Raw genomic sequence first — 17,234 nt, forward strand, 5'->3', positions numbered from 1 at the left:
TATAGCTCCCTACACCTCAAAGGAACAAACTGGTAACTGGACGGATTGGTACCTTACTGTCCGGGGGCTGCCCAGATTAAAGCAGGCGGTAACCAACCGATGGGTCTACGATGGACCCTCCTACTGTCGAAAGTGACCCCTAGCGTCTGCACTTACGCCCATTTATGCAAGACTTATAACTGGTGACTGCCACCTCCCGTGTTGTTATCCACGCAGTGAAGCTGACGTGGGCGGAGTGACCTCTCCACGGACATTACACCGCCTGGGACGGAATTATGGAAACGCAGGGATGCCCAGCACCTGCATCACCCTCTCGGCTTCACTGTATTCGCCGCCACCGCCAACCAATTTTGACCGGCGAACCGTCGCCGGCTAAATGCCTATCGGACGGCGCTAGACGTGCGCGCCGGTCGAAAATAATTGGGCAACGGCGCGCCACCAAAAAATCCACGGCGGCGGCGTGGAATTTTTCAACTTTTCAATACTAAGACGTATAATGAAAAGTCATGCTTAACCCTTAAATCGACAAGGGAAAAAAATCTTAAAAAACTGTGTTAGTATCATTTTTTCGGTGTTATTATCTTATTAGGTATGTGGTTGTTTATTGTAGAAAAATCATGAAAAAAATCTATTTATAATAGTTTCGAAAAAAACATAGGTATGACAAATATGTTGGATGTTGCCAGGTTCGGTGTAAATAAAAAGCATAATGAAAAGACGTCTAGTATTTTGGACGTTGCCGAATATACAGTACTTTATATGCATAAGGTTTTTTTTTTTGTCAATATCATGTTTTTTTTAAAATTAATATAGAATAATTGCTTTTAATTACAAATACACTTACTGATAATGTCAACTTATGTTATGAACTAAAGTAAAACCTACTATTTTTATATTTTTCCAAAAAGTTTATAGCTCGTAGGTGGTAAAATTTTACCAGTCATTGGCGTCATTTTATTAACATTAAATCAAACTTAGCGGGGTATCGTAGGATGCAGCAACATCTGAACAATGGTATACAATAATGCATGTAATTTTATCAATATTTTCGTAAGAACTTTCTTAAATGAAATCGGGTCTGTCTCTTGATGTCTTGATGAACGCACAGGAAAAAAATCCGTAATAATATTTTTTTATCTATTTGGTTCATTACGTTGTAATAAGACAAATAATGACTTAGTATGGTGTTGGTGCGACATAAAATAGTAGAAATTCAATTATATAACCAGAAAAATTCCGTAAGTACGTAATTATTGCCATTTTTAAGTAAGTATTTTACGTCAAAAATGTGAGAGTTACGTAGGAAGTGGCGCCCGCAATAATTTTCAACTATTTCTTATCGGACTATAACCTATTACATATTTTAACGCTGCATAATACTGTCTTATAAAAAAATATTCGGCGCGAATTTTAAACTACCGGCGGCGGCGGCGGCGCCCGTACTCCTTATGGCGGCGGCGCGCACGTCTAATCAGCGCTCATATCTTTGAGATTATAAACTACATACATAATAAAATACAATTAAATCAACAATTAAAAAACAATTAAAAGAATCAAATGAACGCTATTAAAAATGTATTCGTCAAAATCATCACCTAACAGCTAATTTCACCAGCAACATGAAAACGGGCATTCTAAGATCCGAATCTTAAGTATTTACAACTTTACAAGCGGGCCGGACAACGTCCTTGACGAGTAGCGAAGGAACGAATCGTGGTACTACTACAACCGGTATTGGCACTTACTTATTACCGGTAATAGCTTTAGGAGTAAACTATCAAATAGTGGTATTTGTTGTCAATTGGCTAAACCGATAACACTATTGAATACCGGTATTCGAATACCTCTATTCGGAGCTTAAGTGATATAAATACCCAAATTCAAATTACACCGGTTATACCTCAATAATAACCTGTAGTCAGAATACCGGTAACGGTCCCTGATTGCGCGTCGCGATGAAATCATTGTTCCCTAATTGTCCATCGGTGGACCTTATGCCCTTTGTAATAAGGCCCAATGATGTACAGTTAAGAGTGTTGCTGTTTGTACAGTCAGCAGCAGAAGTTGCTAAGCGGGCCAGGTGTTCAAAATGATCTTGACGCGACGTTATTGTTAAGAGAATTAGAGCGTGTCTAGGTAATTTTGAACACTTCGGTCGCTTAGCAACTTCTGCTGCTGACTGTACACCACACTGTAGTTTATCGGCTCGGTCATCATTATCGTGTCTTCCGGTACGAGTATATATCGACGCTTATCATGAATAGTGACACAAAACAAAATGAAATGCCATTCGACTTTAAACCTTACCGGTAAAAGATAGAATATTAAATGCAATAGCATTTCATTTTTAGTTGTACCACTGTTCATGATATGATTATGTGTGTGTGTGTGTGTGTGTGTGTGTGTGTGTGTGTGTGTAGGGCAGCGGTTCTCAAACTGTTTTGATGACGGAACCCTTATGGAAAGTGAAATGTTTGACAGAGCCTCATTTAAACATTTTCGTTCGTCACTATTCAACTGGGGGCCAGACATATACAATGCATAAGAGTTGATTTTAGATTTTTTCGTTTTTTCTCGCGGAGCACCCACAGAGGAAATATTTGTTGGACTTTTTGGTACAAAACGCTTTTTACTCATTTAAAGAATTTTTAGACTAGATGGCATCTAGTAGATGTCGCATATTTTATAATGTAGTATTTAAAGATCGTGACTGTATTATTTTTGCATGCTGCATGGTAGGTCATAAGTAGTCATAGTTATAGGTAATATTCAATATTTCTATATGTGCTGTTCAAAAATTGTTTTTTACATCTTTCTTGTACCGCATTTAAGACGAAACAGGAGCTGAGTTTTATATATTTTAGGTAAATATACCCGTCTCGCTAACAGAAGCGGCCCATAAAACTAGTGCGATAAGAACAAGGCGAAAAATCCTGCGTAAAAATGTCAAAAATCGAGGTTTCGTACTCCTCTGTTTCCTCCTCCAAAACTTAACCAATCGTAACCAAATTTGGAAATCTAAATGATTATGAAATTATCTGTGTCGGACCGTTTTGCTTTTTTGGCTAATTGATATCAGTTTTGAATACCACGCCTTTCATTGCGGCATAGTCAATTAGGCCATTTTGGCCATTTTTGAAGGACCCTAGCGCCTTAAAAAACAAAAATATCAAAAAAAGCAAAACGGTCCGACACAGATATTGACAATATTAATCTGTGTTGAAAAAATCATTGCTTTAGCTTCAAAAACCACGGAGGAAAACGAGGAGTACGTTTGTATGGAGGAATGACCACTCCTGTTGGCTCTTAAGAAATAAATAAGTGATTATGAGGCTTTCGGAGCACAGTTTGAGAATAGCTGGTGTAGGGTGTAGTGTAGCTGACCTCGGTCGGCAGCGCGCGGCAGGCTGCGGCCGCGCCCGCGCCCCCCGCGCCCGCGCCGCCCGCGCCCCCGGCCGCGCCCGCGCCACCAGTTCGCTGCTGACTGTAGGAGTGTGTGTGTGTGTGTAGAGCTCACCCCGGTCGCCGGCGCGCGGCAGGCTGCGGCCGCGCCCGCGCCCCCCGCGCCCGCGCCGCCCCCGCCCGCGCCCGCGCCCGCGCCACCAGTTCGCGTTCACTTTACACTTCGACGCCACCGGCGAGCTGGATCGCTGTATGGACATACCGAAACATTCGTTTCTGTACATATTAATAACTGTTTCTCTCTAACTCTATTTAAAACGAAATTAGACATACAGAGCCGTCCAGTTGGGCCTCGCTAACTACTACACTTTCTGAGTCGGGTCATCTCAACAGTCTTTGAAGAAATCCTAAGTAATAACGCGATTTCAATTATACACAAGAACTGTTAACGGAAGCATTTTGCTTAAGCCGTCGTATGCTGGAGCGCTGATTCGCGTACGAGGAAAATATTAGAAAAAAAAATCACGGCACATGAGAGGTTAATAAGAGAGTGAGACGCGATGATATTGGACCAATATTTTGGAGAGGAATACCATCCTTAATGGATTCCAAGAATGCGTCATGAAACTTACGGTATTGTTATCATCATCTGAGTCATGGCGGAGGCTCCTGCGCGGCGAGGCGCGGCCGGCGCGGCTGCGCGCTCGCGACACGGCGCGCGAGCTTCGCGTGTCTGAAACCAGTTATTCTGATTTAGTTCTTAGGTAAAAGCTTTAAAGTTCTTAACTGTAAAAGTAAGGTTCCGACCGGCAGAAAATCTGAGACGCGTCGTCCAGTGTTTGTTTTCCCTCCTCCCCCTAAATGATTCAGTTTTCATTATTCTTTACAAAAGTGTCGTCAGAGCAGTCATATCTACAATAACATACGTCGCTGTTCTAGATCTTTCGGCTCGTCTTGTGCTAAATCTAGGAGTTCACTTACCTACTCTCGTTCACCACTCTCTCTTCGCCACAAGGCATTTTTCTGCTCTCGTTCAGGGCTTGTCCACTGGAGTTCTATAACTTCGCTGTTAACTCACCGGCAGTGTTCCCGCTGTCGCTGCTGCTAGCCCTGGTCCTCAAGGTCGACCTCGCTCTGTCCCTGTCGCGCGTGCCTTTCGCTCTGTCACATAGTTGTATAACCTCTCTCACCGGCAGTGTTCCCGCTGTCGCTGCTACTAGCCCTGCTCCGGCTCCGCCTCGAGTCGACGCTCCTCCTGGTGGACCGCGCCCTGTCCCGCTCGCGCGGTGCCTCTCGCTCGGGGCTGGAGTCTGGGCACAGTTCTCACCGGCAGTGTTCCCGCTGTCGTTGCTGCTAGCCCTGCTCCGGCTCCGCCTCGAGTCGACGCTCCTCCTGGTGGACCGCGCCCTGTCCCGCTCACGCGGTGCCTCTCGCTCGGGGCTGGAGTCTGGGCACAGTTCTCACCGGCAGTGTTCCCGCTGTCGTTGCTGCTAGCCCTGCTCCGGCTCCGCCTCGAGTCGACGCTCCTCCTGGTGGACCGCGCCCTGTCCCGCTCACGCGGTGCCTCTCGCTCGGGGCTGGAGTCTGGGCACAGTTCTCACCGGCAGTGTTCCCGCTGTCGCTGCTACTAGCCCTGCTCCGGCTCCGCCTCGAGTCGACGCTCCTCCTGGTGGACCGCGCCCTGTCCCGCTCACGCGGTGCCTCTCGCTCGGGGCTGGGGTCTGGGCACAGTTCTCACCGGCAGTGTTCCCGCTGTCGCTGCTACTAGCCCTGCTCCGGCTCCGCCTCGAGTCGACGCTCCTCCTGGTGGACCTGGCTCTGTCCCGCTCGCGCGGTGCCTCTCGCTCGGCGCTGGAGTCTGGGCACAGTTCTCACCGGCAGTGTTCCCGCTGTCGCTGCTACTAGCCCTGCTCCGGCTCCGCCTCGAGTCGACGCTCCTCCTGGTGGACCTGGCTCTGTCCCGCTCGCGCGGTGCCTCTCGCTCGGGGCTGGAGTCTGGGCACAGTTCTCACCGGCAGTGTTCCCGCTGTCGCTGCTACTAGCCCTGCTCCGGCTCCGCCTCGAGTCGAAGCTCCTCCTGGTGGACCTGGCTCTGTCCCGCTCGCGCGGGGCCTCTCGCTCGGGGCTGGAGTCTGGGCACAGTTCTCACCGGCAGTGTTCCCGCTGTCGCTGCTACTAGCCCTGCTCCGGCTCCGCCTAGAGTCGACGCTCCTCCTGGTGGACCGCGCCCTGTCCCGCTCACGCGGTGCCTCTCGCTCGGGGCTGGAGTCTGGGCACAGTTCTCACCGGCAGTGTTCCCGCTGTCGCTGCTACTAGCCCTGCTCCGGCTCCGCCTCGAGTCGAAGCTCCTCCTGGTGGACCTGGCTCTGTCCCGCTCGCGCGGGGCCTCTCGCTCGGGGCTGGAGTCTGGGCACAGTTCTCACCGGCAGTGTTCCCGCTGTCGCTGCTACTAGCCCTGCTCCGGCTCCGCCTAGAGTCGACGCTCCTCCTGGTGGACCGCGCCCTGTCCCGCTCACGCGGTGCCTCTCGCTCGGGGCTGGAGTCTGGGCACAGTTCTCACCGGCAGTGTTCCCGCTGTCGCTGCTACTAGCCCTGCTCCGGCTCCGCCTCGAGTCGACGCTCCTCCTGGTGGACCGCGCCCTGTCCCGCTCGCGCGGTGCCTCTCGCTCGGGGCTGGAGTCGGCGTCGCCGGCGCCGGCGAGCTGCGGCATGCCGGCGGCGCGGACGTCGCGCCGCGCTTGCCGGAAGATCGGCAGGCATTGGGAGCGCATTTTTATTGCGGCCCTGGTAAAAAAAAGGTCGACAATATAACACAAGTTTTTCTTTACTACTTTGATTTCCGTCAAGACTATTCATAAAGTCGATTATAAAAAGCGTAAGGCAGTGTTTTCGTTACACTTACTTGTAGAACACAGTGTCCTTGTTGTTATAGGCGAGGCAGTTGTCTATCATGAGCGTGAAGTCGGCCTCCACATCGTCTACGGTTTTGTACGCGCCGCGGTCTAACTTCTTTCCCATGGTGCTTAAGTCCATCGGGTGCTTCACTACCGTACTGTAGTCGGGCACCTGGATAGAAAACATTACAGATTAGCGTGAATCGCATGCATCATCATGGAAATCAGGTTGTTGTCACATAAATGGCCGCCTCCTATCGGGTCATTGGTTATTTGCAGCGAAATGCTATACATGGAAGTATTCTGTCCGCTCAATTATGACCCAACGCAAACTACCCCGCGATAGGCGGTACTTACGAACTGCTCGATTGGCAATCTCAGTACGACCGAGATGACAGTCAGTGACAAATGGCTAAATTGATTTATAAAAACAACGTTTTTTTGTAATTAAAAATATATTCATGTGTCGTGAAGTGGTGCAGAAGTTATTTTAGTTCATACCAAGGACAGTGGAATCACTTTTCACTTGTAGTAAACAGATAACTTCAGTAGAATTTGGAAAAAACATGACGATTTGTTTTCAATACTACCGTGCTAAGCTAAAACGTAACAACTGCATACGACTTTCATAACAACATACGACTTTTTAAATTGCGAGGATAATAGGGATGGTGTTATGCTAAATGAAGTAGACTATTTTATTAACTTGTGTTTGGTTTAGGTATTTTCTATATAATTATAAATGTAGTAATAAATTCCTTCTTACAGATTTGTATTTTCCTTTTTTATTTCATGAGATGGAGCTATAAAAAAACTACCTAGTTATTTCAAATTAATAATCAAATTTGGTATTGTCATTTTACATTACTTTCCATTCAGATTCCCACAAGATGCTATTCGCAGAGAACTATGGAAAAAAGCTGTCCAATTAGAGAGACATGAAATTGAGTGGATGCCTGGCAAGATATCTAGAATATGTTCTATTCATGAGATATAACCCGTGAGATAATCATACCCGGTCTCCTATATGTAGATACATTTTTCCTATCATGCTTTCACTGAATTAATTTAACAAATACACACATTATCTGAAAATGTTGATCATTTGAATCCACCCTCAACTGTCACATTTATGTAGGTTCTCTCTCAAGCTATTTCCGTCAGTAGAAAAGAGCGGCAAACATATTAACTCACATTATAGACGGGTCTAACGCGAATTATATTCAACTAGCTGACCCGGTGAACTTCGTATCACCTATCTATACTATGTCTCCTTTTGGCACGTCACGGATTAGCCTGGCCGCACACGCTCGGAATTTTATGTAGGTACTGATTGACATGGTGTGTAAGCGAGACAGCACCATGCATTTGTAGAGCGACGTCCCGTTCCCACCTGTCATTCCGTACGGAAACACAATGAACATTCCGAACGTCTGCAGCCAGGCCTGAAAAAAATTGTTATCGATTAGTCCCTCTACTATACATGTAGGGTGACTTCAAATTGGTAATACAAAATGAATGTTTTACATATATCTTCCCTTCATTAAGCCCCTCAATTAAGTCTCATGCTTTTAAAATAATTAAAAGTAATTTTTTTTGTTTCATCCAATTTTTTTAGGCTTCACATGGTTATTCCTCGGGTTATCCTAACATAATAATTAACAAAGAAGGTTAAATAATTTCAAATGAACACTTTCCTCTTTGGTTATCAATCACCTGTCACAGTATTTATGAAGTAAACGTGTTTTGATCAGTAATTGTCACTTGTCAATTGAATATTAGATTTTCCGCAAATTTTGATTTTACAATAAATTTTTAAATAAAACAATACCTGAGAAACGTGTTTTCTACAAAAGGTGCAGGAGCAAAATTTGGAGAACCTCCATTTCCAGCAAGATTGTGCACCAGCACAGTTAACTCTAAGTGTGCGATATTATTTAGACCAAGAGTTCCCTGGCAGATGGATTGGAGTTGGACGCAACGGCCCAGTCGCATAGCCCCCTCGAAGTCCCGATCTTCGCACGGGAATTAATTACCCTCGATGAACTTCGCCAAAAGCTAATTGAGGTGTTCAATTCTGTGAAACCAATGAATTTATTCTTGGCAGACTAAATAATCTCAAGAGTATTCATAAGAATCAGAGTTATGTGTCCAGAAAAGCGGTGGTCATTTTCAATACATATTAAAATACGTTTCGTTAAAGTAGGTGCACACTGATCTACTTATTGAAAGTGTTGAAACGTAGGTATTTTAAGATTGTGTTACATTCGGTAGATTACGTATATTAATAAATGATTTCATTTAAATTAATTCGCTTATTATTTACCATAAATTGTATCAGGGTACTTAAAACTAAACCGCTTAACTTAATGCCAGTCCAGACGGGAATAGTTTTACTCCAATCTGATTAAATTGTTTGATCAAATCAGGTGGTGTGGTGTGGTTGCATACTCCATTTTGCTCGCTGATTCCCTTTTATTCGATTGTAAGATTATGACCGATAAAATGGAGGTGCTAACTTCAAAATCTGTTCTTATTTCTTGTACACATTACAAATATAACCTGTAATGGTGTACTGATGTCAACTTTCTAGCATTAATTGTAGTTTCGGCTCTGCGTGATGATGATGAGTCAGTCAGCCAGTCATCCAGGACACGTAAATTTAACGCTGTTTTTTAGGGTTCCGTACCCGAAGGGTAAAAACGGGACCCTATTACTAAGACTTCGCTGTCCGTCTGTCTGTCTGTCACCTGGCTGTATCTCATGAACCGTGATAGCTAGACAGCTGAGATTTTCACAGATGATGTATTTCTGTTGCCGCTATGACAACAAACAGAATAACATAAATTATGTAAGTAAGGTCCTATACAACAAACGTGATTTTTGATGGTTTTTGCGTATTGGAACGGAACCCTTCGTGCGCGAGTCCGACTCGCACTTGGCTGGTTTTTTTAATCCTGTTGGCACCTCAGACAGTGGAGAGACACTCCTGACTTCGGGCAAACTCGGCTCCGTTCGGCTCAGCATTGCTGCGAGCAGTTATAAGGGTTGCTACCATTTGACGTCCTTTTGCATGCACGACCACAGATAAGATAATGACTTGAATTTTGACAACCCTAAATAGCCGAACGGGATAGTACCATACATTAAAAAGGGATAGCAAGATTCATCCCTGAATCGCTATCAAACTTCGGTTTTGTAGGAAGTGTCCATTATGGTACTTACGGTAGTACCAAAGAGTAAGGTAGTACTATTATTTAGTATGTATATATTTGTTGGTTGTCATTTTGTTTATGGCTGCGTTCAAAACTGTTTGCATATTGCTGGCTTTAACAGACTACCGCACCGGACCGCGAACTTGGTGTGTCCCGGCGTACTTTCAATCGTGTGTCAGAGGACCTACCGCGAACAACGTAGTTCGCAAATTTTACTCCTATTCGCGGTAGACCCGCAGTACGTTCGTTAAAACCATACCGCCGGGCGCGGTGCGGTAGTCTGTTACGGCTTCATGACGTCGGGCAGTTATATTCCGTTTCTGAACGCATCTATAAAGCTTGACAACCAACAATGACAATCTTTTGTGACAGGGACACTATTAGTGTCATTTATGTGTCATTGCTCGCAATAATGTGGACATGACTCCAAATTTGATTAAATAATTAATCATTGAATTATTTTTTTACCTGAGATTTGATTTTGTTCTCTAGTCAATAAATAGCACTGAAATATATTTTTGATATAAAAAAATGAGTACCTACAAAAAATTTGAAAAACATACTGATTTTTTAAAAATAAATTTGCATTATAAGAAATCTTTGTGTTATTTATTGATTAGAAATCAAAATTAAACCTCAGGTAAGAAATTAATTAAATGATTAATTATTTAATCAAGTTTGGAGTCATGTCCACATTATGCTAGCAATGACGCCAATCTTTCCGATTTCTGTTATTTAAAAAGCATTGTTAAAATCTAAATACGCGATAATTCGAATGTTGTGGATCTATGTTATCGACTCAAAACCCTTGATTTAATATAATCTTCAATTTGCGGAACTCCAGTGTACCGTACCGACAGGACAGCCATCATGTTTGACAGGTACGTTGGTAGGAACATTTTGTATGGGAATGATCATTCTTTCATTATTTTGTTTTCGTAAATTTTTTCAATGTTTTTAATAGTTATTCTGCTATTCTAGGCCGAGACTAATCCAACAAATCAAAAACCATGAAAATCGGTCCAGCCGTTCTCGAGTTATGGATGCTGGAACAAACACGACTTTGTTTTATATATATATAGATTACCTTGATTTACCGACGTAAATCAGTTTCGTTTCGTATAATGTGAGTTAATATGTGTTCAAAACGCGAAAGTTTAAAATATTATAAGAGCGGCAAATTTAGAAAATGTAAGCGCGCGAACGGCTGTGGTCCTATACAAAATTTTAATTTTGCACCTTTTTCTACTGACAAACTTGCTTGACCGGCTATATACATATAAAATATTCTGAACTGAAAGTGGGGATTTATTGTGACTCCGCCTGTTCAAAATATTTTTGACCCGATTCGTGTACCCATGTAAATTTTGCAGACTGTATAGCCAGTCCTATTTCTAAGATCAAGTTCGCCATACATTTACTATGGCGTACTTGATCTTAGAAAAACGGACAGACTATACCTGAACGTGACTTCGCACTGCCATGCAGATTGATAATAAAATATACAAAATACTTATTATAGCGGAATACATTTATACAACAATGATATATTTACTTATGTTGAGTTAGTCTGTCATGTCATAACAACATTTTAACTAGTTATCTTTTAATCTGCATTAAATTATTATACGTGAATTATTTGACTGGTTCTTCACTGTATGGCATAAACCTATCCCTGTCCAAGTCATATTCTAATCAAATATGAACCGCGAACTCTCAGCGGCCAGTACGTACAGCAATAAGGTTATTAGCGGATTAATGTCGCTGATTGGTAGTTATTGACATTATATGCATTCAGAGGCGTAACTAGGGGGGGGTTGGAGGGGGCACGTGCCCCGGGCGCCATCCAAGGGGGGGGCGCCAAAATGGGCTAAATACCTCCCTTAGAAAATGGACCAGCCAAAATGTAGGACACAGCCAAATTTTTTTTTCGCGACTTGCTCAGTAGGTGTAATCCCAAAATCTCCCTGGCAAGGAAAATGCAGTTATTTTTTAGCCAACCTGTATACAGGATGGTCCAAACCTTGATGTCCAAAAATTTTTTTTAGTATCGTCGTCGTGGGTTATCAGAATATATATACCCCATGATTAGCCGATTTTTCGTAGTTTACGAGTTTAACTTTTAACTTTTGTTAAGAAATTCCGGGGTGAAGCTTTGCTTTGCTTTTATGTCTTCTAATACATGTTCGTGGTATTTTAGACTGGTCATATTTTTCATAAAAACGATTTCGACTGGCAAAGCATATTACTTTTTGGCAACCGGGTTTTTTAACCTAATTAGACCCCGCTGAATCCGAATTTGCCGGTTGCTTGATCGAATTCTTGACCGGAAGTGAGATATTTGACATTAAAGGTCCCTTTTTTTCGTTTTTCGTAAATAACTCTTAAACGGTGGCGCATAGCAAAAAATGTTCTATTACATAAGTAATCTGCATAAAATTACCTACAAGAAACATTCGGTATAATTTTTCGCTAGGATCAATATTCAAAGAGATTTCAACGCGGGAAATTTAATTATAATCACTTCTAAGGTCCCGTTTTTTAGGTTTTCGTAAATAACTCATAAACGGTGGCCAATATCAAAAAATGTTGTTAGACTTTAATAATCTACACAAAATTTTGAATAAAAAAGATTCAGTACACTTTTCGCAGGGATCAATATTTAAAAAGATAATAAAGAGGGAAAGTTGTTGTTTTTATTTTTTCGTCAATAATTTGAAAAGTATGACTCATAGCAAAAAAAATCTTATACATAAATAATAAACGTAAAATTTTCTACAAGAAACATGTAGAACACTTTTCGCTGGGATCAATATTTAAAAAGACAAAGCAGCGGGTAAGTTAATTATAATCAATTTTAAAGTCCCTTTTTAGTTTTTTGTAAATAACTCGTAAATGGTGTCCCATAGCAAAATAGGTTTTTAATAACAAATTATCAACATAAAATTTCCTCCAATAAACATCTAGAACACTTTTCTCTAGGATCAATATTTCAAGCGATATTAAAGGAAGAAAGTTAATTACAATCAGTTCACAGGTCACTTGTTTTTAGAGTTTCGTAAATAACTTGTAAACGGTGGCCCGTTGCAAAACAATATTCTACATAAATACTAAACATAAAATTGTCCACAAAAAAGGTTCTGTACACTTTTTCGCTACGATCGATATTCAAAGAGGTATTATAGGGGGGTAAGTTAATTATAATCAATTTTCAGGTCCCTATTTTTAGGTTTTCGTAAATGACTCGTAAAATAAGGCTCATAGCAAAATAAGGTCTATAATCGATATAAAATTTTCTACGAAAAACATATGGACCACTTTTCTCTTTTTAGGGTTCCGTACCTCAAAATGAAAATAAACCGGCCAAGCGCGAGTCGGACTCGCGTTGCAAGGGTTCCGTACATTACCCAATTTTTAACAATGTATTTTGTATATGTGAAACGCGAGTTTAAAAAACCTGTCGGGATTGGTTCAAACACTAAGTAATGCCCGACTCGCGCTTGACTGCATAGTTCTAAAATTTTAGACCCAATCGTTTCGGAGATAAAGCCCCTCCCCCCAAAATAAAACATTAAAATACAAAAAATTACCATCGGGGGCATGGTCTGGCCTTTATCTCCGAAACTACTGGGTCTACATTTTTAAAATAAAATAAAATAAAATAGTTCCTTACCTATATAGACGAAAACCTAAAAATAGGGACCTGGAAATTGAATATAATTAACTTACCCCCTTTAATACCTCTTTAAATATTGATCGTAGCGAAAAAGTGTACAGAACCTTTTTTGTGGACAATTTTATGTTTAGTATTTATGTAGAATATTGTTTTGCAACGGGCCACCGTTTACGAGTTATTTACGAAAAACTAAAAAAAAGTGACCTGTGAACTGATTGTAATTAACTTTCTTCTCTTAATATCGCTTGAAATATTGATCCTAGAGAAAAGTGTTCTAGATGTTTTTTGGAGGAAATTTTATGTCGATAATTTGTTATTAAAAACCTATTTTGCTATGGGACACCATTTACGAGTTATTTACAAAAAACTAAAAAGGGACTTTAAAATTGATTATAATTAACTTACCCGCTGCTTTGTCTTTTTAAATATTGATCCTAGCGAAAAGTGTTCTCAATGTTTCTTGTAGAAAATTTTACGTTTATTATTTATGTATAAGATTTTTTTTGCTATGAGTCATACATTTCAAATTATTAACGAAAAAATAAAAACAAGGAACCTTAGAATTTATTATAATTAACTTTCCCTCTTTATTATCTTTTTAAATATTGATCCCTGCGAAAAGTGTACTGAATCTTTTTTATTCAAAATTTTGTGTAGATTATTAAAGTCTAACAACATTTTTTGATATTGGCCACCGTTTATGAGTTATTTACGAAAACCTAAAAAACGGGACCTTAGAAGTGATTATAATTAAATTTCCCGCGTTGAAATCTCTTTGAATATTGATCCTAGCGAAAAATTGTACTGAATCTTTCTTGTAGGCAATTTTATGTAAATTACTTATGTAATAGAACATTTTTTGCTATGCGCCAACGTTTAAGAGTTATTTACGAAAAACGAAAAAAAGGGACCTTTAATGTCAAATATCTCACTTCCGGTCAAGATTTCGATCGAGCAACCGGCAAATTCGGATTCAGCAGGGTCTAATTAGGTTAAAAAACCCGGTTGCCAAAAAGTAATATGATTTGCCAGTCGCATCAAGAAGGAGAGCGATTTTGAATATTTTTGTCTAGTCTATTTGCACATATAACATGAAATAGCGATGGGGAAGTGACACCATAAAATAATAGTAGAAATAACAAAAGAGGACTTTTTTAATGAATTACTAATTTGGAAGCTTTCCACCTCAGTTCCTTTGACCGGCGACTCTGAAAAATTAGGACTATTAAGTATCACTTTTTTGACCTTTTAAAAAAACTTAGGGTCTAGCAGTTTCTAAAATAACAAAAAGTCCTTGAAATCGCTTGTATTTTATCATTATTTATTTTTTATTTATTTAGGTAAGGGCAACATCTAAGCTTGAACTCAGCTCAACTCAGCCAAGTGAGGATGCTGTTGTTTTAGCAACTGCGCCGTTGGTCAAGGATTATGTTACAAAAAGAAACAATAAAGTTCAATAGTTTTTTTTTTAATTAAATCTTCACCCCAGAATTTCTTAACAAACGTTAAAAGTAATAAAAATCATAATTCGAAAACTACGAAACGTCGGCTAACGTACATATTCTGATAGCCCACAGCGTGAGAAATTTAAAAAAATTATGGACGTCAAGGTTTGGACCACCCTGTATAAGACATGCCGTGATAACATCGCTCGTTCTGTGATACTAGAATGTCGTGAAAAACCTGTGTCAGGTTTCGATGTGGGATCGGGACAATCTAGTCCAATTCAATCCCACCAAGACTCAATTTTGCGCGTTTAGGGCTAAGAAAACCTCATTTTTCAAGGCACAAGCCTTCCCATGTCAGGGAGTATTGGGAGCCTCGGTGTTGAGATCTCCATCAGTGACGTCCAATAATTTCGTAGCCACCTTGCTGGGTAGGCTGCGCTCGTATCCAAAAAAAAACTCGGTGTGCTCAATAAAGGGAGGCGATACTTTACTCTGGGGTAGACAGATCCCATTTATTGAGTACTGCTGTCACCTTTGGGCAGGAGCATCTGGATGCCACCTTGGACCCTTCAAATCAGTCCAAAGGCGCGCTGTACCTGTGAATAGTCTACGATCCCAAACTCACAAGCGATATTGAACCTTTAAGTCTAAGGAGATCTCCAAAAAATAAGTGTATAAGTTTTAAAATGGTCGGCAACGCGCATGTGACCGCGGACCATCAGGTGGGTCGTAAGCTTGTTAGCCACTGATGTACTAAAAACACTTTTTTGTCTCAATTAAAAGTAAACTGTAAGTAATAAGTAAAAAAGTAACTCTTTCGTTAGTTCATTTCGTTTGGGGGGGAGGGGGGGGCGCAAATTTGGTGCCTGCCCCGGGCGCCATATCCTCTAGCTACGCCTCTGTATGCATTTCATCTACACTTAGCTATGTACCATTAGTGTAATAAAGATGACTATTATTTTGTTTACCAGCTTTGATTACAGGCTCTGTAAACGCGTCGTCTTATTTGAATGTAGGCGTAATTGTGTATGTGTGCTAATTTGGCCCGAGAATTTGAACGGTAACGTTCCTAAAGGCGGTATCCTTAGTTATATATGATCGCAGGTTATTTGTAATATTTTAAAGATGTCAATTACTATAAAAAAACCGGCCAAGTGCGAGTCGGACCCGCGTTTCTAGGGTTCCGTACATAACTCCGACTCACGCTTGACTGCACATGTAATAGGTTTTCCTGTCATCTATAGGTAAAGAACTATTTTGTGTATTTTTTTCAAAATTTTAGACCCAGTAGTTTCGGAGATAAAGTGGGGGAATGGTCATTTTTTGGCTATTTTTTTCTTAAATAACTTCGAACGAATATGTCCATCTTTGGGTCACTAAATTACATATGTGTACCAAATTTCAAATTAATTGGTCCAGTAGTTTCCTAGAAAGCCTCCAGCAGTTCGACGGGCTCGGTGAACACGTCGCTGTGGTCCCGCTGTCGCAGCAGCCGCAGCAGCTTGTGCAGGACGGCCCGCTCGGGCCGGAGGTGGTGTAGGACGAGTCGCTTGTGTGCTAGACGTGTGTGTGTATAGTGGTCACCTCCAGCAGGTCGACGGGCTCGGTGAACACGTCGCTGTGGTCCCGCTGTCGCAGCAGCCGCAGCAGCTTGTGCAGGACGGCCCGCTCGGGCCGGAGGTGGTGTAGGACGAGTCGCTTGTGTGCTAGACGTGTGTGTGTATAGTGGTCACCTCCAGCAGGTCGACGGGCTCGGTGAACACGTCGCTGTGGTCCCGCTGTCGCAGCAGCCGCAGCAGCTTGTGCAGGACGGCCCGCTCGGGCCGGAGGTGGTGTAGGACGAGTCGCTTGTGTGCTAGACGTGTGTGTGTATAGTGGTCACCTCCAGCAGGTCGACGGGCTCGGTGAACACGTCGCTGTGGTCCCGCTGTCGCAGCAGCCGCAGCAGCTTGTGCAGGACGGCCCGCTCGGGCCGGAGGTGGTGTAGGACGAGTCGCTTGTGTGCTAGACGTGTGTGTGTATAGTGGTCACCTCCAGCAGGTCGACGGGCTCGGTGAACACGTCGCTGTGGTCCCGCTGTCGCAGCAGCCGCAGCAGCTTGTGCAGGACGGCCCGCTCGGGCCGGAGGTGGTGTAGCACGAGACGCTCCCACGCGCGGGTGTGTTCGGCCTTTAGGCGTTCGCGTTTGCGGACGAGTTCGCATAGGAGCCTGTGGGAAATTAATGATTAATATTTTCAAATATTTTAAAGAGGTAATTAAGTTCATAATTATTCCATTAAATGAACAGAACAAAATGAGGGAGGGTCGTTAGGCCCCCCCCACATCTGGCGTCTTTCGAGCGTCGGCGTCTGTCGGCGTCAGTCCAGCGCTATGGAAAATGACGTCGCTGCGCAGTTGCGTCGACGCTGCGTCGACGTTGCGTCGACGTCGGCCATAGAATTGTAGACGCCGACGCTCGAAAGACGCCAGATGTGGGGGGGCCCTTATACGTCATAAATTTGATATGAATGATGACATAGCCACACTTTTGTCATTGTAAATGCCATGCATAGTTAGCTTGGTCGGCCTCTAAAGACTCTGATTTAAATCCGATCTTGG

At 42.5% G+C, this 17,234-nt stretch overlaps 1 protein-coding gene across 1 annotated transcript in view; it reads right to left on the reverse strand.

The window, feature by feature from the left end:
• Nucleotides 1-17,234, reverse strand: part of LOC134674387 (bromodomain-containing protein 1) — a 44,725-nt gene that overhangs the window by 15,319 nt on the left and 12,172 nt on the right. The window contains exons 10-14 of the mRNA XM_063532457.1: nt 16,667-16,844; nt 6,305-6,468; nt 5,963-6,186; nt 4,035-4,135; nt 3,533-3,650 (exon numbers count right to left, since the gene is read on the reverse strand). Coding sequence (XP_063388527.1) covers nt 3,533-3,650; nt 4,035-4,135; nt 5,963-6,186; nt 6,305-6,468; nt 16,667-16,844 — 785 coding nt within the window. The remainder of the gene's footprint in view (nt 1-3,532; nt 3,651-4,034; nt 4,136-5,962; nt 6,187-6,304; nt 6,469-16,666; nt 16,845-17,234) is intronic.

Source organism: Cydia fagiglandana, chromosome 20 (genome assembly GCF_963556715.1).
Source record: "Cydia fagiglandana chromosome 20, ilCydFagi1.1, whole genome shotgun sequence".
NCBI classification, from domain to species: domain Eukaryota; kingdom Metazoa; phylum Arthropoda; class Insecta; order Lepidoptera; family Tortricidae; genus Cydia; species Cydia fagiglandana.